The sequence below is a fragment of the Typopeltis vanoorti genome, chromosome 24, assembly GCF_054136105.1.
Source record: "Typopeltis vanoorti isolate ZY-2024b chromosome 24, IOZ_Tvanoo_1.0, whole genome shotgun sequence".
Classification (NCBI taxonomy): Eukaryota; Metazoa; Arthropoda; class Arachnida; order Uropygi; family Thelyphonidae; genus Typopeltis; species Typopeltis vanoorti.
In genome coordinates, this window is record NC_143572.1 from 86,882,500 (window position 1) to 86,906,967 (window position 24,468).

Genomic DNA, 24,468 nt, shown 5'->3' on the forward strand with positions numbered 1-24,468 from the left:
AGATATATATCACTGTGTTCTGGAAATAAGAAGTGGGGAAATGTAATTAATACTCTTAAGGATTTCTGGGAATTGGATAAGGAAGAAAGAGATAGATAGATAGATAAATAAAGAGATATGGGAGTATAGAAGAAAGTGAAAATGCTTAGAAATGAAGAAAGAAGTACATTGAAGACATTGATACCATTTTGATATCAAGGCTGTTTGTAAGACAGAAAAAAAAGTTCACAGTAAATTCACTATAGCAAATGCCAAAGGTAGAATACTTTATTATGCTGTAAGAATTTCTATAAGTTTGCTACAGTGAGAGTCAATACTTTATAATCAATTAATAACAGGATGACTTGTGTTAATTTAAATATTTTTATTTTTAACCACTTTCAATACAATTATAGGAAAACATTCACAATAAAAAAATCAATTCAATTGAAAACGTGATATATGCGCTATTGACATTAAATAATTGTAATATAATTGCAGCTATTTAAAATAATTGCAATAGATAAATTAGTTAATACAATATTTTTAAATATAAACAGTTAATTACAATTGAACATCAATTGAATTGATGTTCTCTTTTTTGTGATTGTTTTCCTATAATCATATTGAAAATTGCTAAAAAAGATTTACATTAATGTGATTTCATTATTAATTAGTTATGATGAATTCTTTCATTTACGTCTTGATTTTTAGATCAAAACAATCGTATATTTGTGCTGTTATACTATGTTTGCACAGGTTAAAAGCAAAATTTTACATTTTTATTGAACAAAATGCATGTGTATTTCAATTTTCTCAAACTTGTAATAATTTTATTTTTCCCCTCAGGGTTGGTGTAATAATATAGCATGGAATGTTGGACCATTGATAGCAAAACAGTATCAGTTGGCGGTCGAAAGATATGAGTGGAACAAATTGCAGAGTTTCAAGTCCATTGTACCAATGGTCCATTTAACTTGGAACTTAGCCCGCAATATTAAAGTATCTGATCAGAAATTATTTGAACAAATAAAGTAAGTAATTTAGCTAATTTCATCTAAGCAGACACTGGTGCATCATTCTTTGTTTATTTAGTATAAAACTGAAAAAAAAAACATTCTATGGTTTCAGTTTCATTTTACAGATATTATTTTATCAGATTCATATATGTGTGTGTGTGTGTGTGTGTGTGTGTGTGTGTGTGTGTGTGTGTGTGTGTGTGTGTGTGTGTGTGTGTGTGTGTGTGTGTGTGTGTGTGTGTGTGTGAGTGAATGAATGAATGAATGAATGAATGAATGAATGAATGCATGCATGCATGCATGAGTGTGAGACAAGGATGTACATTATCAACTCTGTTATTCATTATCTATATGAATCTCTCTTCATTATCTGCATGCATGCAGAGACAAGGATGTACATTATCAACTCTGTTATTCATTATCTATATGAATCTCTCTTCATTATCTGCATGCATGCAGATAATGAAGAGAGATTCATATAGATAATGAATAACAGAGTTGATAATGTACATCCTTGTCTCACACCAGATTTCACATTAAACCATCTTCCTGTACTTCCTTCAATTCTAACTGCTGACTTACAACTCAAATAATGACTAAGTATTGCTTGATATAATGCCCCATTGATACCATATAACTGCAACGTATTGAATAGCTTCTCTCTTGGCACCTTATCATATGCCTTTTCCAAATCGACAAAAATTAAATACAGATCTATGTTATATTCCCATGCTTTCTCAACTATTTGTCGCAAAGTGAAGATCTGATCCTGACAACCTCTGTTTGGCCTGAATCCAGCTTGTTCTTCACCAAGCTTTTCTTCCACAATTCTTCTCAACCGTTTCTTGCATAGATCTTGCCAAGAACACTCAGTAGGGAAATACCTCTGTAATTCTCACATTCAGTTTTATTTCCCTTTTTATATATGGGTACTATGAGAGCTCTACTCCAATCATCAGGAATTCGTCCCTCTGTCCAGGATTTCTGAACTATGCAGTGCAGCCATTGTAAGACTCTTATACCACCATACTTCAGCATTTCTGGTCGAATATCATCTACTCCTGCTGCCTTTCCACATTTCAAGCCTTTGATGGCTTTTTCTACTTCATGTATTGATATGTATTCCTGCCTGCATGCCTGGTCAGTGTTTTTTACCACTGTGCTGTCATCACTGCTTATTTCATTTAGCAGTTTTTCGAAGTAATTACTCCATACTTCAAGAATATCTTTTTCTCCAGTTTTCATGTCACCTTTATCATCTCTAACTCCTTTTACAGCACTCTCTCTCCATTCCTAAGCTTCTTCAACAACCTCCAGAATATTTTGCCACCTTCTTGATATTTAGTTTCTATATTCTTGCCAAAGTCCTCCCATGACTTTTGTTTAACTAGTTTTACAGTGTTTAGCATTCTTGCATTTGTCTCTATATTCTCTAAAAGCACAAGCTGACTTATTTGACAGGAACTTTTGATATGCTTTCTTCTTGTCCTTCACTGCCTCTTTTAACTTCCTGTGTTCACCAGGGAGTTCTGATTTTTTTATCCTTGCAGACAACCTCACCACATGCCTCTCTGGCATAATCAATGTTTTCTTCAGAGTTTGCCACTGAATCTCCAAGGTTTGATTCCTGTTCTCAAACTCTTTCATTTTTTCTTCAATAATCTTTGTGTATTTTAGTCTACAGTTCACATCGGAGAGCTGCTCGACTTTTATTCGCTTTAAAACTTTCTTATATGTTATTCTTTTCAATATGAAATTCAATTTTATCTCACTCAAGACTAAATAGTGATCACTTCCAATTTCAAATCCTCTGTACACTCTGGTGTCTTGCACCAGGGAGAAAACATCACTATCAACAATAACATAGTCAATGAGACTTTTCTTATTCCTAGCTGCTTCTCTCCATGTGAATTTGTGCACATTTTTATGTTGGAACATGGTGTTAGTAATAACCATTCCATGTCCTGAGCAGAAATCCAACAGATATTTGCCATTATTATTAGCTTTGCTCTTTTCTCCAAATTTTCCCAAAATATTTTTGTATGTCTCACAATCATTTCCTACTCTGCTATTTAGATCCCCAACAAGGACTAACTTTTCCTTTTTCATTGTGTCAGTTGCTTTTTCTAAAGCCTCAAAAAATTCCTCCACTTCTACCTTAGTAGAACCTTCTGTGGCACCATAGGCACAAATAAGTCTCATTGTCCAGTTCCTCATTCTCATATTTGTCCACATTACTCTACTTGAGACTGACTGCCATTCAAGAAGATTAGCCTCGTATTTTGTGTTGAATACTATGGCTACTCCTTCTTTTCCTTGATTGTCATTGCCTGAATATAACATTTTGTATTTATTGCTCAGAAAGATCTCACCAGTTTTGGTCGTTTTTGTTTCAGTCACCCCTATTATGTCGATCTGGTACTTATCTAATTCCTCAGTTAGCTCCATTTCTTTGCCATTCAGGCTTCTTAGTTGATAGTACCGATCTTTAATTCTGGTGATGTTGAGTTGGGGTTTGTTTTCAGATTTGTTCCAGTAGCTGACTTTTTCACTGTTCGCCCTGGTTCCCTGGCAAAAACAACGGGGGCCTTGTTTAACCGGGCGACGCCCCAGCCGGCATGAAATTTTGTCATGTTGTACCATCATTTTTTATTTTGGTTTAACCAATAAGAATACAATTTGGTCGGCTAAATCCCAAATTGCCAGCCCATCCTCGTTCGTTCAGTATCCAAGTAGATACCCAACAGGGTGCACCACGAGAAGGTGAGGATTGGACATTAGGTTAGAAGCCCTGGTCGGTTCTCCGCATTCCTTTAAAGGCTATATGGAGGTCTCCTCTCAGTTATACAACTTTGACCCTTAAGCACCCCAAAGAAAATGAAGGTTCATTTAGAAAAACAAAATTATTCTTTAATCTTTATTTATATATAAGGAGCACATACGCTACATACAATTATTCTTTCTTGGATAAAAATTGGTGTAGAGTTGTCTGGTGGAATTTTTTCTTTCTTTTTTCTTCGTATAAAACTCAGTAGCAAGGGATGGAATTTTCAATTTCCTGGTGAACTTTCATTGATTGCTCAAGATTAGGATCGGCATTCAAGATTTTTTTCTTCAAAATTTTCAGCAATTCTACACATTTCGTCCATTTCTTTGAGGATAAATTCCTTCGGTACCAAGTCAATTTGTTCGTCATTGTCATTGATTTGAGCATCGTAAGAACATTCTCTGTCAAGGTTAATTAGGTTTTCATCAACCTGCTCCTTATCATGTGACTGAAGCAGGTTCTGAACATCACCTTTTTCAATTTCTGTTAATCCTAGATCGAAGCCAAGCTTAGTTATGTCATTGATAATACGGGTTACTTCATTTTCAAATCCTTTAAAATCATTTGCACAATGAGGAATAATCTTTTGCCACGTTTCTCTCAGGTTGCTAGACGTTACTTCACTCCATGTGTCCTTGACATTCTCAATGCAATTTTTAATGCCTTCCAGAATTCTGTCAAAGTCATAGCTTCATCTCCTGTAGTCTTTTCTATTGCTTGTGAAAAAGTTCTTCGTAGATAATGTGCCTTAAAGGATGCGATTACACCTTGATCCATTGGCTGGATGATGGAAGTGGTAATTATGTGGTAAATAAATAACTTTTACATTTTCACTCAAATCATTCAGTGCTGTTGGATGACTAGGTGCATTATCTAATATCAACAAGATTTTAAAATCAAGATTTAATGACTTGCAGTACCTTTCAGCTTCAGGACAAAAACAATTTTTAAACCAATCCTCAAAAATAGTTTTTGTCATCCAAGCTTTTCTATTGAATCTCCAATGAACAGAGAGAAAATTTTTATCTAAACTTCTAAGCGGGCGAGGATTTTGTGAACGATAAATAAAGAGAGGCTTCCTCTTGTAATCTCCAGAAACATTGCCACTTAGTAAAAGTGGAAACCTTGTAGTCAGGCTGTGATTTTTCATTTTTTGCTAAAAATATTTTACTGGGCATTTTTTTCCATAATAAGCCTGTTTCGTCAGCATTAAATATCTGAACATTGGTATAATTTCCTTCTTCAATGATCTGTTGCAATTCACCTTGTACACGAGCACTATGAATATTCGATCACTTTTTGAACCGATCAGACCACTCTGAACTTGCAGATAAAGTTTCTTCCACTACTGACGCCGAATGATTTTTGCTTTCTAATTGTTGTCTTTTTAAAGTTTCAAACAAATTCAATGCTTTTGTTTTTATAGTCATTTGACTAAGAGGAATTCTCTTTTGGTTACAATCTTCTATCCACACTGACAATAGTGCTTCCATTTCAATCATAAGATGGCTTCTGTTTCTCGTGGTTTAGGACACAGACGAGGTCGATGCACTTTGTCCTAGTTGCTTATAGTTTGCAGTGTGGTCTAAAATATGGCAAACAGTTGATTCATTTAGACCGAACTCTCTTGCAATTTTGGCTTTGGTTATGCCAGCTTCATACTTATTTATCATATGCAACTTATCTTCTAAGCTGATCACTCTACATTTCTTCTTGATAGCTGTAGACTTGATAACACAACTTATTTCTTTTAGCATTCATTGTAGGGGTAAATAAGAAGATAAATAAATATCCACATGTACTTCAGGCAACTGTGGACAGTTACTGGAGAGTGTCGACTCGAACTGGTTGCATATGTAGTGGGCTACATCTCGTGGCTGCGATAATTCGAATTTGGAGCGCAATAATTGGAATTTTGGTATCAAATTACATATCCGATAATCAAGGTATTCCTGTATATATATATATATAGGGTTCAAGAAATACCACTTAAATCCACTGGTCATAAAAAAAAAATTTACTTTCCCCTAATAGTATGGACTATAGTAAAAAGTGTGCGTGCCTCTCTTTAATTTTGCAAATAGTCCTTTTGATAATATTTCTTTTCTTCTATCCTGTTACATACTACTTCTTTTCCACTGCCTGCTAACCAATTACTAGTCTTCCATGAGAAGAAGAACTTGATCATTTCTCTCTCTCATCTAACACTGTACCTGAGTTTTTGAGAGGAATTGTGTAACCAAATGCTTCTTCCAATTTTTATGTATGCATATCATATAATGGAATTTCTCTTCATTTGAAATATCTGAAGAAGCATCTAGAAGTCATCTTACTAATCGGGTGTCTGATTTCCTTAACTAATTTTTGTTTAACAAAATCAGCAGTAAATGACAAATTCTTCACATTTCATTTTGATACTGTTTCTGCTAAATTGACATATAAGTGTTTTTGAATTCAATAAATGGTTTATTGAATTTAGATTTATAATATGCTGGATTAAAAATTCACCTCTGTGTTATCTAGGGATGCAATTTCTAGCTGAGTGTATATATCATAGCTTTTTTTTTTTTTTGTTTGTTTGTGAAAATTGAGACTTCAATTTAAAATGGAGACATCTATGTCTCCGTTTTAAATTATTATCCAGTCCCAGGATATTTTTCATACATTGCAGAAAGCATCTTCATTGCACTAGCACGTGAATTCCTTGAACCATTTGTCTTGAAAGCATGTCTTGATCGTTTTTAGTTGATGACACAACAGAACTCTTTTCTCCAGTGTTTTAGTATATCTGGTCCCTTATCCTTACCTTCAGTTTTGCAGCTCACAAAACAAAAAAGGTGTAGTGTGTGTTTCTTTTCATTTGTTGTCCATAATGAAGACTGGATTTATATAAATTATCTATAAAATAATTTAATTATCATAATTTGAAATGGTTTGGTCATGTGATGAGGAGGGAGGATGAATATGTGAGAAGAAGGGTCATGCAGATGGATGTGCAAGGAAGGAGCAACCGTGGGCGGCCAAAGAAGAGATGGAGGGAGCTGGTAGATGAGGACTTGAGGATGAAGAACTTGGATGTGGTGACAGCCCAAGACAGGAGGATGTGGAGGAGACTCGTCATCAACAGTGACCCTACTTAAGTGGGAGAAGCTGCAAAAGAAGAAGAAGATCTATAAAATAATTTAATAGGAAAGACAAATAAGTTGACAAAAACAACAGAAAATTGTCAATACTTGCAATGTAGCCAGAAACTTTTCATAATGTATTTGTCAATAACATGATCCAATCTCCACCTGGTTCTTTGCAAGATAGCCGTGTTTTTTAATAACATTATAAAAAAACATTTTTTCATTATGTATGTTTAAGTAGATAATTACACAAGCTAATTCATGTTGTGAACCATGAAAAGAAGTGTATGCCAATACTATGCTAAAATGTATATGTACTAACTGCATACCTACTTAATGGTTAAAGAGGGTGTTGGAAGAATTACAGTTGGTAGTGAAACAAATGAAAATTGGGCTTGTTAAAATTAATTTTTTTTTTTTTTAATGGTGTGTCTAATTTTAACGTGGTGATGATTTGAAAGTATACGTACTTTCAACTAGTCTGTTTATTTCAGAATTAATCTATAGATGCAGGGTAAGTTTTAGTTTATAACAAGGTGACAGATAAATAGTGCCACCTGCCTATTGTCATAGATAGGAGTTACTTCACATTTCGGAAACAGAAGCAAGGTATTCTGTGCAAACTGACTTTCGGCAGGGACAAACAGTTATGAAGGAATTAGCTTATTAAATTGATTACATAATACTATCTCCTGGTTGAAAATAAAACTTCTCTATTACATTCACTGGAGGCCACCCCTGATGAGATGATGTTTTCAAGTAAAACAGATCTGTAAATTATTCTAAGAAAATAAGGCAGTACATTTTGAATACTTTTTAGAACGAGGCTGAAAAGTCACTCACCAATTGTCTGTGATAACCTCTGGAGTCCTTTATATATGTATATATACATGCAAACATACACACACATACGAGGGTGGTCTGAAAACTTCTCGACCATAGATGGCAACACTATCAGCAAGATTTTTTTTTCTAAGTTGGTACAGCTATCTGAAACAAAAGTGTTGTCTGTATCCCTTGAAATGGATAAAATTGGGTATCGTACAGTTATAAAATTCTTTGTAAAAGAAGGTTTAACAGCAAAAGAAATTCATTCGAAGTTCATAAAAGTTTATGGGCACTCTTCTCCTTCATTTTCAACAATTAAGAAATGGGCTGCCGAGTTTAAACATGGCCATACCAGCCTTGAAGATGATCCACGTGAAGGATCATCTTCACCACGTATTGGATGATTGGCGAATCAAAGTGCATGAAATTGCTGAGACTATACGCATTTCAAAAGAATGTGTAGGATATATTTTGCATGAAGAAGTGCAAATGAAAATGCTTTGCACAAGATGGGTGCCACGCTTGCTCACAGTAGATCAAAAACACACTCACATAAATGAGACTTGGATTCACCATTATCCAATGGTGAGACTTGGATTCAATCAGCAGATTGAATCCAATCAGCAGTCAAAACAGTGGACAGAAGCTGGTTGTACAGCACCAAAAGAAGACAAAGTCGGGACCATCAGCAGGAAAGGTCATTTGGGATGCTAAAGGCATTTTGTTTATTAATTATCTTGAAAAGGGTAAAACAATTTATTTATTTATTTATTCGTATGGAGTTCCCTCCCTATTTCTCCCCCGTCCCTACTGGGACGAGTTAGCCCCCCCTCATGGGGGGTTAAGTATTTATGACTGTAGAACCGTGTGTGTTCACTGGGCCGGTTTGCCTTGTGAACGCACAGGCAAACATTTAAAGTTTCACGGACGAATGTGCAGTTTTGGAATGTCTGCCAACAAAATTAGGTTCCTGGAATTGGCACAGGCATATGGATATTCAGATTTCCCAGTGCAGGTGAAAACGTACTAGCTAAAACAATAACCAGGGAATATTATTTTGATCTTTTAACCAGACTACACGAAAAAATTTGTGAGAAAAGACCCAGTTTGCAGAAGAAAAAAATCATCTGTCATCAGGACACTGCCCCTTCCACAAAGGTGTTTTGGCAATGGGAAAATTAAGACTCTGTACTATGAATTGTTGGAACATCCACCCTGTTCCTCAGATTTGGCTCCCTCTGATCTCTATCTCTTCCCAAAACTAAAACTCTTCCTTGCTGGTCAGCGTTTTTCTTCAAATCAAGAGGTGATTGCAGCTCAAGAGGGATATTTTGCAGATCTTACTGAGAACCACTACAGGGACATCATAATGGTGCTGGAGCTTTGCCTGAATAAATGTATTAGTCTTAAGGGAGATTATGTCAAAAAATAAAAATAATTTTGAAATTATAAATTTGTTTTTTCATTGATAGACTGAGAACTTTCAGACCACCCTCATTTATCAATATATATTAATGAATTGCAGTTAAATGCTAGATGCTAGATATGCTTTTCGTCATTTCTTATTCTCTGATTTAAAGTGTCTGACAATATATGTTCTTATGGTGGTAAAATGACTTCCATGCCACTTCATCCAAAATGAATATTTTTTATTTGATTTAATATTATTGGATACAGTAAAAATAGTAACTAGTAATGGTTGTTTTAAGTAAAGTACATCTTATGGTGTTGATATGTTTAGTATAATATATTTTTTATGCGATTCTTCCCGCAGAAGGTTGTAAAAATATTCTGGATACACACGTGATGGTGTACAGGATATTGTTGTTGTCTTGTCCTTTGAAGAGTCTTGGATGTTTCCATGTGCTCCTTGAACTGCTTTGGCTATGCTGATGATTTTGTTTGTAAAGAGCTGTGGTTCCAGATTTGGATCTATTTCTTGCAAGGCTGCTGTAATTGCTGGGTAGGTAAAGATGTGAGTGGGTGTCAGTTCAGTATTGGGGCAGTTGTTGCAGTTTTTATAGTGTCCTGTTCGTAGTCTTGCTATCGTGGTGGTGGTCTTTCTGTCAGCATTAATTTTGGGAATTTGATGTTGTATCACTGATTTCGATGGAATTAGTTTAGCTTTTGCTAGTGCGTTAGCATCAGCAAGAGTTATCATGTGAGTTTCTTGGTAAATTATAATTCTCTCATATTGTTGAGATGATGATAATTTTAAGTAGGCTTCGAGTGCTTTATTTATTGCATAAAGTTCACTGGTAAAATTGAAAGCAATTCTCCCAGATCCAACTTTTATTTATTGAAAGTTTTTCACCTTTCGGGAGTAGAAGGAGAACACCAGCGCCTCCATTAATCATATTGATGTCTGACGATCCATCGGTATAACAAATAACCTCTTTGGAGGATGAAAGAAGGTCGATAGTATTTAGGCCTCTTTCTTTGAGCATTTCTTTTGATTCTTTTTTTGTACAGAGTTTGGTAAGATTTAGATTTATGGTAGTATTTGAAGGTAAAGGACTAGAAAATAGAGGTTCTTTGTTTATGTGGGCATTTAACTGATCAAGACCTGTTTCCTTCCTGATAGTGTCATCATATTATAAAGTTGATGATCTGTGAAGTCTGCATTTTTGATTCCAATGTTCCTAAATTTTTAGGGAGATATGATCGCTTTAGTAGCTTCTGATATTATTTATGAATTTTATGGTGGCAAATTTTCATCTGTCCTCCAGAAGGTTGAGCCCACACTTCTGTTGGGCTCTGATGTTGTTAGTGGATGAAACTGCACTAATGATTTTGGATGCTTTTGCTTGTATTTTGTCTAATTTTTCCTTTACCGATGAAGCCGAGGGTGACCAGATAGGTGCTGCATATTCCATTATTGGCCTTATTAGTGTAGTGCAAGTAGTTTTGAGACTATTTTTTCCTTACATAATCCAGAAACCTTGTTGTAGACATCAAACATGTAATTTTTCACATCACTTCAGGCCACCAATAAGCAGGGCAGTAGTCTCACACCACTTTCATCATCATCAGAAAGCAATTATGAACATCCTTTCTAGTGAGAATGTTTTACATAAATTGTTTGGTTTCTGCACCCAATAACTGCATTATAAACAGATATTACCATATATTTCTGTAACTGAAAATTTGAAAGATCAGAACAATGTATTTAGCTACATATTATGTTTGGTGCTATAATAAAACTTTGATTTTTTTTCGTGTATGTAGTATAGTGTCTGTGGGAGGGAAGGTGTTTTTTTATTGTGTAGGGTCATTTTCGTTCCAGTTGTTTCTAATTACACTAATGTCACTAAATATAATACATGGATTGTAAATGTCTCTGTACTTTATTTAGTGACACAATAAAATTACTTGTTTCTCTTGGGTATGCAGTATGGTGGTGGTGTCTGTTGGAGAAGGGGTGTTTTTCACTATATAGAGACATTTTCCTTCCAGTATTCAGTAATAATAGATGTAGGGAGTAAAAATCCATCTATGCCTAAATAAAAATGAATCTTTCTATGTATTATATGAAGAGGACTGCATATGATGATCTCCAACAACATACTAGCGCATTCAGGATTTCCATGATTGATAAGATAGAAGAACTGCTGAAAAAAAAAGAGAAAAAACTCATGTGATGAAGATAGAATTTTTTCACAGTTTTTGATAATTGTGATGATGACTGCAGTCATCATAATGCAGTTCCTCATCTTATAAAGAACATATTTTTAGAGTGCAAGGTGTCTAATTGTAAAAAATAGAAATAAATGCACATAACAAGCACGGTAAATTTTACAAGATAATTTGCTGTTCCATCAGTCCATGCATATTCCTGCCACACCTAGATGAATCACCTGATCACCATTATTAGTTTATTGGATAAGTTCCTCCCTGTTTTTATTTACTAAGCTACTAGTAAAGAGGAAGGCAATAAGCTACTTGTTTATTAATAGTTAGTTGTTTATATTTTGCAAACAAATCTCTGTTCCTCTACTCATAACTTTTTTGTAATTATGCCCATCATAATGTGAACATCCACATGTAGAGGTTATAGGATCACAGGTAATTCACTCTTCCCAAGCAACTTATTGGACACATACACACACATATAACACCACAACTGTAAATTATTAGTAATTCATTTGCATTTAATGAAAGTATTTCTATTCATAGCTGTATTTTTCTCTCCCTTATATTTGCCAATCATTCACACATGCCTCGTGTCTCAATAATGTTCTTTCACATATTTACACCGTTCAGTAATTTAAATATACCAACCAAATATAGGATTTACCTTAGTTATTAGTTTCTAATATATATACTGAAACAAACAAACCCACTCTCTACCAGATTTGGTTATAATTGAACAACTCATCACAATATGTGGCATATTGTGATGGGTTCTTGACATGCACACAGGTCATCTTGCCACAAAGGTCAAGGTCACTCCTAGAAGTTTCTTCTCATCCTGATGCAAATATGTTAATAACTTGGATATAGTTCGCCCACCGATTAGAGATCCTTCGACACTTCTGCGCATCTCAGAAAAAGGAGAATCCATTCCGATAATAGGGTAATCAGTCCGTATTGTGTGACGAGTTGTTTATTATTACCGGTCGGAAAATTAACTTCTCTTTTATGATTATTGTAGTTAACTATGTTGCTTGTATAACAGTTGGAAAATTTTACCTATAAAGCACATGATTTCGCGTGTTGGCGACCAATTCGGATGTCCTTCATTTCTTTCTCCCCTTCAGCATGAATCGACTATTCTTGGAAAGACGCGAAGCAGGGACCTACAAACGGTGGGCGAACTAGACCACTGTCCTCTAGTCCAGGTCGTATTCTCGTGCCCCAGTTCTATTCAAAATTTGCACTACACATTTAACACCTATCCTATATTAACTGTATAAGCGCTGCCTTGTTTATCTGATATTTACTCAGTTTCATGGAATAAAATTTGTATTCAGTATTCCCCCCCCCTCCCCCAAAAAAAAAGGAGTAAAAGTCAGCCATCAAACCATTATCCCTTTGCTCTTATTTCAAGTCATCCACTCTTGTTCCACATTTGATCTCTTAGCCAATCATATTCATGATTCACAAACAGTGGAAAGGTTTGAAGAAAGTTTGTAACTGCTTGACATTTCTGAGACATTTAATTAGGTCTGTCATGAAAACTTAATTATCAAGCTACTATCTTAGGGTCTGACTTTCTTTTGGGTCAACCAGTTTTTTTTCTAATCATTCACTGAAGATTGGTGGATAGTTGCTACTCCTCAGATTTCCCCATCATTACCAAGAGTATCCTGGAGTCCAATATTTTCATTCATACTTATCCTCCTTTACACTGCGTTAGCTTTGCATTAGGAAAACCCACCTAATAATGCATCACCTCTCTGTCAATCACTTCTCACAGACACCTAGGAACAGATTCCACGAGGTGTTCACATCCTCCATGAATAACTTGACCCATGTCCACTGCAGCAACTCCATCAGTTCACTCTCATTCTGTGGAGGAGAATCAGCAGTTCTTGCATCTCGTTCTAGCATATCCCACACATATTTAAATAGGTTACAGTCAGGAGAATTTGGGGCCAAGGCAATGTTGTGAATTCATTGTCATGTTCCTCCAACCACTCAGTAGTTGCATGATCCCAATGACAAGGTGAGTTGTCCTACATCCATATCTACAGGGGTAGACCTCCTGTGGAGATGGTTGGCTAAAGTGTTTGTGGGATAATAACTAATGGACCTAGGGCATGCCAGGAAAAAGCTCCCCAGACCATAACACCACCTCCACGGGCCTGCTGAACCCCAGTTGTGCAACCAGGGGATAGGACTTCCTGCTGTTTATGCCAAATGTGAACCCATCCCAGCCACCAACATGGTGCAGCAGGAAATTGAGCTCATCACTCCAGGCAACCTTCTTCTATCTGTCGAGAGTCCACTGCTGACATTCCTAAGCCCATGCAAGGCGTTGTTTGCAATGTCTGCCATGGCAAAGCAAAGTACAGTGCATGGTGCATGTGGAAATGGGTCGAACTGCCCTGCTGTTGTACTGGTTGATGAGCTGTGTGACTGTTGCATGTCATTGCTGAGATACCAGTTGTGACACTGATGCTCACTTCTAGCATCAACTACACATGGCTAACCAATGTGAGCAATTCTGCTGGATGTCTTTTCATGGTTAATCCAGTCCTGGTACATCCTTGATACAGTAATATGGGAGCAACCAACAAGTGTAGCTGTTTCTAAAATACGGGCACCTGCCCTCTGGGTCCCAACTATATTTGCTCTTGGTCAAATTGACTTACGTTGCCACATTTCCCCAATGTTTGTTACTGATTACATACAGAGGATAGGTGTGCCCATTTATAGTAGCCACACGTGAAGTTGATATCGCATGGTACTTCATTATCGTGCTGAGTATGTAAATTGTGTGTGTGTGGGGGGGGGGGTCCTAATGGAAAGCTAGCTCAGTGTACAGTAATGAACTTCTGTCATTAATCTCAACTCCTATACATAATTTTTGCTGATAACAGTGCACTCCATTCCTCTTTCTTCATTTGGCAACCACATATCCAAATGCTTCAGCCTTCAAGATTTTCTATAACCAGTGTCTTTAACACCAATTTCCTTGTCATTTTTAAGTGAGATGAAAAGAACTTTGAATATGTCAGTGTAATTGAAACATCTTATTTCATGCAAGAAAAATCTCACTTCACTTTTCTTTACCTTTGATAATACCAGATCTTCAGTCAAGGTCAGACTTCTCAGGCTGACTTACACCCTCTAGCCTTTCCTATTACATAATTATCACATTTATAGTCTCCTCACTCTACAAAAATGGTCTCACAATAACACAACATAAATTTCAAATTTGCTCAATCTTTGAATGCTGCTTTCATTTGAGATGGTACCTTAAAAATGCTTGATACCATCCGGAAGAGTCCACTTAATAGATGACTCGCTCTCTCTCAGAGATTTACTCTAGTTATTTCTCATAGATATTCTCTTTCTGCCTTATGCGAGCTTCTACACGTATTTTAATGGGCTCTGCTCTACTGAATTGGGTGGTATCATTCCTTTGAGAACATAAAAATATGAGCATCTGCTGGTCAACATTCATACACATTTCAGTTTTAAACTTAACAATCTAACTTCCCATCCTTTCTTTTAATTCTGTGTACCTCATTTCTTCTCTGTAACACTATTTCCCACCCAAGAACCACAACCTTAGCAGTTCAAGAAAAGCATCAACAGGTTTTCTTTTTTTTTTATCTTAACACTTGATCACACATTCTTTTATTATAGGTTTTATACTTCTTATATGTGGAGTGGGTTGATATAAAAAAATAAAAGAATATTATATCACCCTACTCTTATTCTTCAACTCTGAAAATTCGAATGTATGAAACTATCCTCATAGCTGACATTCTGTTGTCCTTATATCATTTTTATCTACCTTTCTGCTCTCTCTTTAAAGTTTCTTCACTCTAGCTCTACAAATTCTATTCTGAAAACATGGTAATCTGGACTTGATCTGATGAGAGCCTTATAAGACTGGAACCACTATATTCATATCACTGTCAGTTCTTCTCACCTTTGCAGTATGTTCTTTGATCTATCCTATCCAAGATTCCTTGCCTTCATTGCTTCCTCCAATATACTTCCACATATTTAATAATTATTAATAAACCATTAAAGAACTTTAATGGTTTATTAATTTTATTTTATTATTAATTTAATGGTTTATGTGCTGGAGTGCCACTGTATAATCGGTGAATACAAATTAAAATTAAATTTGCATGAGAGAAAAGAGGGAGAATTACTGCTTGTCATTTATCAGGATGAGGCTCTTCCAAATCTTTGCATTGGATAGATAGTCATTCCTACTTAAATTTGGTTCCTACTTAAATTCCTACTTAAATTAAACATAGGAGTGCTTCATCACTTGATGTAACAGGCATATATTGGACCAGAGAATATTGTAGTAGGTGTCCACTCTGTGCTGCACCAGGCCAGATTTTTCAGGCTTCTTGTGGGCGATGTAAGGCTGGTGTTCTTACAGTCCTTTTTTCAATTGAACATTCTGTTTATCCAAACTACAAGTAGTGGCAGTCACACTTAATGTGGTAAACACCAGGGAGGAAGAGAGGGACAAGGAACAGATTTGGTTGGCAATAAAGAATGTATGGACTAAACTGTATGTTTTCAGGACTTTGGCAATGGCTCCAGAGATACCAGTCATGTATGGAATTGGGAGTCACCTACATGTTCAGGTTTCCTGAGGAATGGCTTGCAAGTGTCACAGATGCTTTTAATCATCCTTGAGGTGAAGCCGTTCTGTAACATGATGCTTTGGATGATATCGAGTTTTAGTCAAGATCCTCAGGATTGGAGTAGACAACACGTGCTCTGTTAAGTAGGGATTTGATGATGGGCCAAATCATGGATGTAACTGCCTTTGAAGATGGGTTTATGATGAACAGATGTAAGTACTCCAGGCGAAGAATGGGAAAGAAGATATTTGAGAAGGCTAATTTTCCATCCTTTTCTATTTCCATCATGAAGTTGATGTACAGATGTCAGTTGTTAATCATGGTTAGGAAGCTAAGATTACTCTTATTCACAATATCTGATGCTACAACAAATTCCAAACTCTTTTTCCTTCTCCTCACTATGCTGGTTAGACATGATAACTAAATACTTAAGGAATTGATAGCGTACACTAGAAATATAAATTAAATCAACTTTAATATATACTTTCCGATATTTCAGCAACGTCACGTTGCCAACTTCATGGGAACTTAAGATAAAGACATGCATGCAAGTACTACATAACAGCAAATGAGAAACGAAGCGAGGAAGCTACCGTTTTCCTAAAAGTCCTGATTATATATGTTTCCCAAATTTAGGGCAGTCTCGTGCATCCAAATTTGTTGAGGTTTGGCATGTTCCTAAGGGCTGGGGCTGATTCCATAAATAGAATCTTTCAAATATGAAAGACTATTCATGGATAAAGACACGTGCACGCAAGTACTACATAACAGCAAATGAGAAACGAAGTGAGGAAGCTACCGTTTTCCTAAAGTCCTGATGGTGTCCCCTGCCTGGCTATATTAGGTGTTCTTGGCCTTTGGGCTGAAGTTCTTCTGATATATGTTAACCAAATTTGGGGCAGTCTCATGCATCCAAATTTGTTGAGGTTTGGCATGTTCTTAAGGGCTGAGGCTGATTCCATGAATAGTCTTTCATATTTGAAAGATTCTGTTCATGGAATCAGCCTCAGCCCTTAGGAACATGCCAAACATCAACAAATTTGGATGCATGAGACTGCCCCAAATTTGGTTAACATATATCAGAAGAACTTCAGCCCAAAGGCCAAGAACACCTAATATAGCCCGCCAGGGGACACCATCAGGACTTTAGGAAAATGATAGCTTCTTCGCTTCGTTTCTCATTTGCTGTTATGTAGTACTTGCGTGCACGTGTCTTTATCTTAAGTTCCCATGAAGATGGCAACGTGATGTTGCCGAAATATCGGAAAGTATATATTAAAATTGATTTAATTTATATTTCTAGTGTACGCTGTCAATTCCTTAAGTATTTAGTTATCCTCACTATGCTGCCTAAGATAATTATTCCCTCAATAAATCCAAAAATTGAGCTCTCTTATTATTGTATGCTATTTCCTCTGTCCTATTGCCAAACTAATTAGCCGAAACATTCATCACTTCTGTATATTCCCCAACTTATAGTAGTGCCTGGGGTCACCGCCCCTGACATTGGGAAGCAGCATTGTCAGTACTGACACAAGGTTGAAGCCAAATGATGATGGAAAAGCTTGTGATCAGAGATTTGCAGATGGCAATATGATTATATTGTGTACGTCTGTAATACTGCGGAGCAGAAAGCAAATGGAGAAACTACTGCTGTACCTTATCTCCAGAACAACCACCATGGCGAGCAAACCATTACAATTGGCCCCAAGTTCCCGGCGTCCCTTAAATGGGACAGGGGTGCGAAGAATCTCTGGGCTCAAAATGGTGTCCACTTTTAAAATTGCAACTTGGAATGTCAGAACTCTGTATGAAGCTGGCAAATTAAGAAATGCCACAAGAGAAATGAAGAGGCTGGGCATCTGGATTTTGGGAATTTGCGAGACAAGATGGCCAGGATCTGGAAAGTGTCAACAAGATAATATGACAATGTATTACTCTGGGAATGATGAGAACAAACATCGACATGGTGTAGCTGTAATAGTAGATGAAGAAATCAATAAATCAGTAATAAATTGGATTCCATTTTCTGAAAGGATAATGCTGTTACAACTTAAGGGGAAACCCCGTTAACATAAATATCATCCAAGCTTATGCACCCACAGCTGACAAAAGTGAAGAAGATGTTGAAGAGTTTTATGAACACCTAAAAGAGATTAAAAACCTAACAAAGAAACATGATATAAACATAGTGATGGGTGACTTCAATGCAAAAGTGGGAAGAGGGGGTGATGGAGAAATTGTTGGCGAACATGGCTTAGGCACCAGAAATGACAGAGGAGATCGCCTAGTCCAATTCTGTCAGGAAGAAGATCTAACAATAGCAAATACCTGGTTTAAACTTCCACCCAGAAGACTGTACACTTGGAAATCGCCTCAAGATAACCAACATAATATTGTCAGAAATCAAATTGATTATATACTGATAAATAAAAGATTCCACAGTAGTATAAGGAGTGCAAAGACTTATCCTGGAGCAGATATCTCATCAGACCACAATCCCATAGTTGCAGAAATACGTCTTAGATTAAAATCAGCTAAAAAATCACAAAAGAAGAAAAAGAAAATTGATGTAGAAAAACTGAAAGACCCGAACATAAATAAAAGTGCCAAGACACAGCTTAACCTGCGATTACAACAGATTAACATAGAAGAAAATAAAAGTGTGGAATCTCTTTGGAATAGCTTAAAGAATGCCATCGTAACAACAAGTATTGAAGAAGTAGGCTATGTGAATAATATAAAACAACAGGAATGGATGACAGATGAGATTCTTTCTCTTATTGATACAAGAAGAATGTATAAAAACAAAGACCTAGCCAGGTATACAGAAACACATAACATCATCAAGAAAAAAAATAAAAGAAGCCAAGGAAAATTGGATGAAAAATTTATGTACTGAAATTGAACTGCTTCAGAAACAACATGATAATTTCAATCTGTATAAGAAAATCAACGAAATTTCCGGAAAACTGAGGAAAAAGCAAATAGTGTCTCTAAGAGACGAAAATGGAAAAATAGTTCTAGAAGAAGAGAATAAAGCACAGATTTGGATAAAATATGTAACAGAACTTTTCAATGATACTAGACAGAAGCCTATAAATATAAAAGATAACATTCAAGGACCAGCAATGATGAAATGCGAAATAGAGAATGCTATACAAACAAGTAAAACAGGAAAAGCCAGTGGACCAGATGGTGTGCAAACAGAATTTTTAAAATTAATCGAACCAGATAACATCAAACTTCTTGAAAAACTATTTAATAAAATATATGAAAGTGATGAATTTCCATCAGATTGGCTCAAATCTACATTTATCACTATCCCAAAGAAACCCAAAGCGAATTCCTGTGGTGACTTCAGACTTATTAGTCTAATGAGCCAAACATTAAAAATATTTTTGAAAGTAATTCAGAATCGCATTTATAGAAAAAGTGAAGAAACTCTAAGTGAAACACAATTCGGCTTTCGGAATGGTTTTGGTACTAGAGAGGCCCTTTTCTGTACCCAAATATTGATACAAAAATGCATAGAAAAACAGAAATCTGTCTTTATGTGTTTCATAGATTTTGAAAAAGCATTCGACAAAGTCAGACACACCAACTTAATAGAAATCCTTCAACAAATAAGGCTAGACGAACAAGACATAAGACTAATAACAAATCTGTATTGGAATCAGTCAGCTACCTTTCAATTAGACAACATTACCACCAGTGATATTAACATCAAAAGAGGAGTGAGACAAGGATGTGTGCTCTCACCACTCCTGTTCAACATATATGCAGAGGTAATCTTTAAAAAAGCATTGGAAGAATGTCCAGAGGGAATCACAATAAATGGAAAGATTGTTAACAACCTACGATATGCAGATGACACCGTGCTAATTGCAGATGACATTATGGATCTCCAAAAACTCGTTGACAGAGTATACATAGAAAGCCAAAGAATGGGAATAAATATAAACATCAACAAGACAAAATACATGATCATCAGCAAACATCCAGCCTCATCAATGAAACTGACACTCAATGGGAAAAATATCAAAAATCAGTGAGACAGTCATTTTAAGATCTAATTAATATATGTTTTCTCTCATTTTCCACAAACTGTTTTTGTGCTCTGAAGATGCTGGATATAATACCAGTGAAATAGCAAATAAGTTAATAAATATTATTTTCTTATCATTATGGAGGTTTAATGGAATTTTAATGTTTCCAGTATTTCGTCTGTCACTGAGACATCTTCAGGGATTATAAATAACTTTTGTGACAACACACTCAAATACAATACATCACTAAGTGAAACACATGGGAAATTTTATGCAACCGCATTATTTAAATTCCGTTGATTCCTGAGTGCCGCCACAGATTCTAAAAACAATATGTGCAATATGGTTTAAATAAATACGGTTGCATAATAAAACTTCCCAAAATTTGAGAAACATTAATTATCAGAGATCCCGCATTACATCCTAGGCCAGCTACAAACACCTAGAGGTTGCACCACCCAGATAGGACTTTAGAGTCACCCACGTGTTTCACTTAGTATTGTATTGTAATTGAGTGTGTTGTTACAAAAGTTATTTGTAATCCCTGAAGATATCTCAGTGACTGAGAAATATTGGAAGCATTAAAATTAGTTTTTAATCCTTTCCCAGTGCTGATAATATTCCATTATAAACCTCCAACATGATGTCCTCACAGAACTAAAGCCTCAACACATGGTTTCTTATCATTCTGTGTTGTCATCAATACCATGAAAATAAATAACATCTCCTTACTTTAGTTAACCACCTCTCTCTCAAATCTCTTATCTCTCATTTCACTCTTCTCAAGTTATCATCAAGCTTTCCATTTCCTTTCTCACCACCTCTGTTTATCCAAGATTCCTGTTTTCACCCACCCAGCATTCATCCAAACTCATTAATTTTTGTAAAAGTTATTCATCTCAACTAGCATTTCATTTTCATCAAAATGAAATTAAACTAAACAAAAATACTTTTATTTAGTTTAAATATGGTTTTTATCTCTTGTATCTTGAATTTTTATATTATGTTGGTGATACTTATTTTCTTGAAAGAAAACTATCATATTTTACAAAATTATATTTTTTGTATAACATTATGTCCATGCATATGCAATAAAGAAAATTACTTATTTACTTACTAGATACTGCCTTCTTCGAACATTACGCCAGTGCCAGTTAACACTTGATCTAATTAAAAATCTCAGTAAGGAGACCAAGTGGCACGGAAGAGGAAAAAATGAAGCAGCACACTATTGCATGAATTGTGAGGTTAGTTTGCCTTATGTTTAAAGTATTATACTACCATTAAATCCAAAATGTCATATGCAAAAATTAAAAATATTATTCTGAAATATAATTATTTAATTAAGGAGATAAACAATCCCTCATTATTTTAAAGCCGAATAAGAAGATCGAAATCGAAATTTCAGGTCTACCTACTCACTGAACCTCAATAAAGGTCGAAACTGGTCTGGGTAGTGACCTTCCCTCATAATATAAAACAGTAATACATCTCCTAGGAGCTGCGTTTTATATTATGAGAAAATATTAAGGACAGTGATAGTAGCTTGCTCGACCTTTGCTCCGAGTTGCCCTAGTGTTGTACCACCAGACGTTGACTTACGCTTGGACTTGCCGAACGTTCTTCGGCATGAAACTCTTAGATTTCGATCTTCGAATTTCTTATTCAGCTTTAAAATAATGAGGGATTGTTTATCCCCTTAATTAATTAATTTACAGGGCCGAAAAAATAGCCTTTTGGTTCTTTATTGCTGAAATATAATTATTAGCAGTAATACCGCTAGCAGTAGAATACTTGCCAGACTTCAATAGGTTTTGCATGACAGGAATTGCAATACTGCATCACTCACTTCTACTGTTTGTTCAGATGTTTTGCACTACTGTAATTTGTTTAGATTTAGCTTAGAATGGATGGTTTCAAGCTGCTAATGGTTGTGAGAAGATTGTGTTTTCTCTCTCTCTTTGTGTGTGTTTGTGTTTGAATCCTTCTGACTGAAGCCGTACAGATACAACTGTGCTAAATGAAATTCACTGTGGCAAATTATCCATTATAACAAACCATTCCTGTGGTCCCTATGAGTTTGCTATAATTTTTATGCAAATGAGAGTCAGCTGTAATTTACCAGCATTGTAAGTGCAAGGACTATTTGAAGTAAGTTTAAAATTTTTAAATATAAAAATTTAGTCTTCAAACAAAGCCATTATTAATGAAATAGTTGCGTGCTGCTCCCATTCCACAAGTTAAAGGAGTATACTGACTAGACTGTAGAGCATTGGAATAAAGTTACATTTTCTTACTGGTCGAAATTTAATTTTCTTTTACAGCTTTTTGTTTAAAAGAAACCTGAAGAGATTGTGTTTACTCGGATAGACTATAGTCAAATTTTTAAGGTTACATATATCAATTTCACATACAAGAGGTCTCAAGACCTACAACATGACAGAGTTTTGTGTGTGTATATACATGCAAGTGATTAGAGAGAAGAAAGGAATCTGGAAATGTTTCTTGAAGAGTTGGGGGTTAGGTTAGTTGCTGGTAAAATTTATATTGACAGCCTGAATAAATGATAAAATTTACGAGACGAAGAATGTCTTCAAGAAAATTCTTGTTGGAGCAATTTTAATGTTTCATCTAGAAAAGAGAGGCAGTATCCGGACTGATTAACAGATCATCACGGTGAAGGTAAAACTCTGATATTTTTTTCCTTTAAAGTGTATCCTCTTAATATAGGACATCAAATTACCTATGAAGGCTGAGAACGAATTAGAATGACAGGACAGTGTTTCCATTCTCAGCCAATCTTTCATTATAGAGATTCATGCTGTTCATCCTGGAATACAGTTTACTCTTGAAGGGAAAATGGATCGTTGTATTTCTATTTTCTAGGTGTCCTTATTCTTCCCCAGCCAGTTTTTTTCAAAAGAAAGCCCATAAACTTTCTGCCTGTGCTCAGTCACATCACCTTCCTTATCAAAAAAACCACCTTCACATCATACTGCCTCACTGAGTTCTTTGTTAATAAGATCATTAATGGTTATTGCCATCCTTATGTTGGTAATGTTTCTGGGAGGGAAATCACCAAATTACTTAGATCTGTTAGGCTAAAAATATGAATTTTCATCTGATTAACAAACTTTCTTCCTTTCTAGACTCTGCATAGAATAAACTTCCATCTTTAGCTTATCCTGGTGTTTATGAAATCCCCCATGTAGTTGTGGGTTATCTTACTTTTGCCAGACACAGAGATCTGCTTCTGTTTATCTTGATGAACATTTTGAATGCATTACATTCCAAGAGCTAGAACAATCTGGACATCCTGTATATTATGCAATTTCCACCTAGTACCAAACCTTTTAGCAAAGACTAAGGTCCTGTGCAAAAGCCATTTTCTTATAGAACAATGGACTAAAATTATTCTCCTAATGGTTAATTGTTCATACATCCCACCATAGTTTAATAGTTTTTATACACACACACACACACACACACACACACACACATGCAGTATACCATTTATCTGACTTTGAAAATAACATCCCTTCAATTAACCACCCTTGTCTGTCAACTGACTTCTGTTACAGTACCAAGTAATTGTATTTCAATTATCAGAATGGCGAACTGTTTTTATGATGTGGTGTATAAATGGTAGATCACTGTGTGTGTGTGTGTGTGTGTGTGTGTGTGTGTGTGTGTGTGTGTGTGTGTGTGTGTGTGTGTGTGTGTGTGTGTGTGTGTGTGTGTAAACTTGTTTAAAAATGTTGTTAAGACCTAAAACTACTTAAGACAGTGCCTACCACCTTTATGTATTACTCTCATGTTCTCATTGTCGAATCTTTGTTTGTTACTTGTGCTTATTTAATTTGAATTTTATACTGACAATGCACTTGATACTTGGGCTAACATTTTATGAAATAAAATTCTCACATAAGTACACTGTTATTTAATTCATGTCTACTTAGGTTCCTATTCTTCATGATATATGTAATAAGATTAGTAACAAGGGCTGTTTTAGAATTGGCAATCACTGATTAACAAATTGGTCTGTAGGTATTGAAGGAACTGGTTGTTGATGATCTTTTCCATCAGTTTCGAGTATTGAGGTGAACACGAAAAGGTGATAGTTTGATGGCTGACTTTTATTTCCCTTCTCAGAAACAGGCTGAATAAAAGCTTGTTACCATGCTGTTGGATAGATGCCAAAAGAGTATGACAACTTTCAAAGGTGATACCGAAATGGATGTTAGTTTTGGAGCACAACTATCTGGGAAAGACTTATTAGTCAGTCTTTCCCAGATAGTTGAGTATTTTTCTGATTTCCTTCTGACGAAAGATCAGAGGAGGTTTACTGTGGGT

At 35.6% G+C, this 24,468-nt stretch overlaps 1 protein-coding gene across 2 annotated transcripts in view; it reads left to right on the top strand.

Annotated features, from left to right (window-relative positions):
- Utx (Utx histone demethylase) overlaps positions 1 to 24,468 on the top strand; it is an 802,237-nt gene that overhangs the window by 749,235 nt on the left and 28,534 nt on the right. For both annotated transcript variants that reach the window (XM_090413874.1, XM_090413875.1), the window contains 2 exons: positions 829 to 1,013; positions 21,236 to 21,362. In XM_090413874.1, the coding sequence (XP_090270000.1) occupies positions 829 to 1,013; positions 21,236 to 21,362 (312 nt within the window). The remainder of the gene's footprint in view (positions 1 to 828; positions 1,014 to 21,235; positions 21,363 to 24,468) is intronic.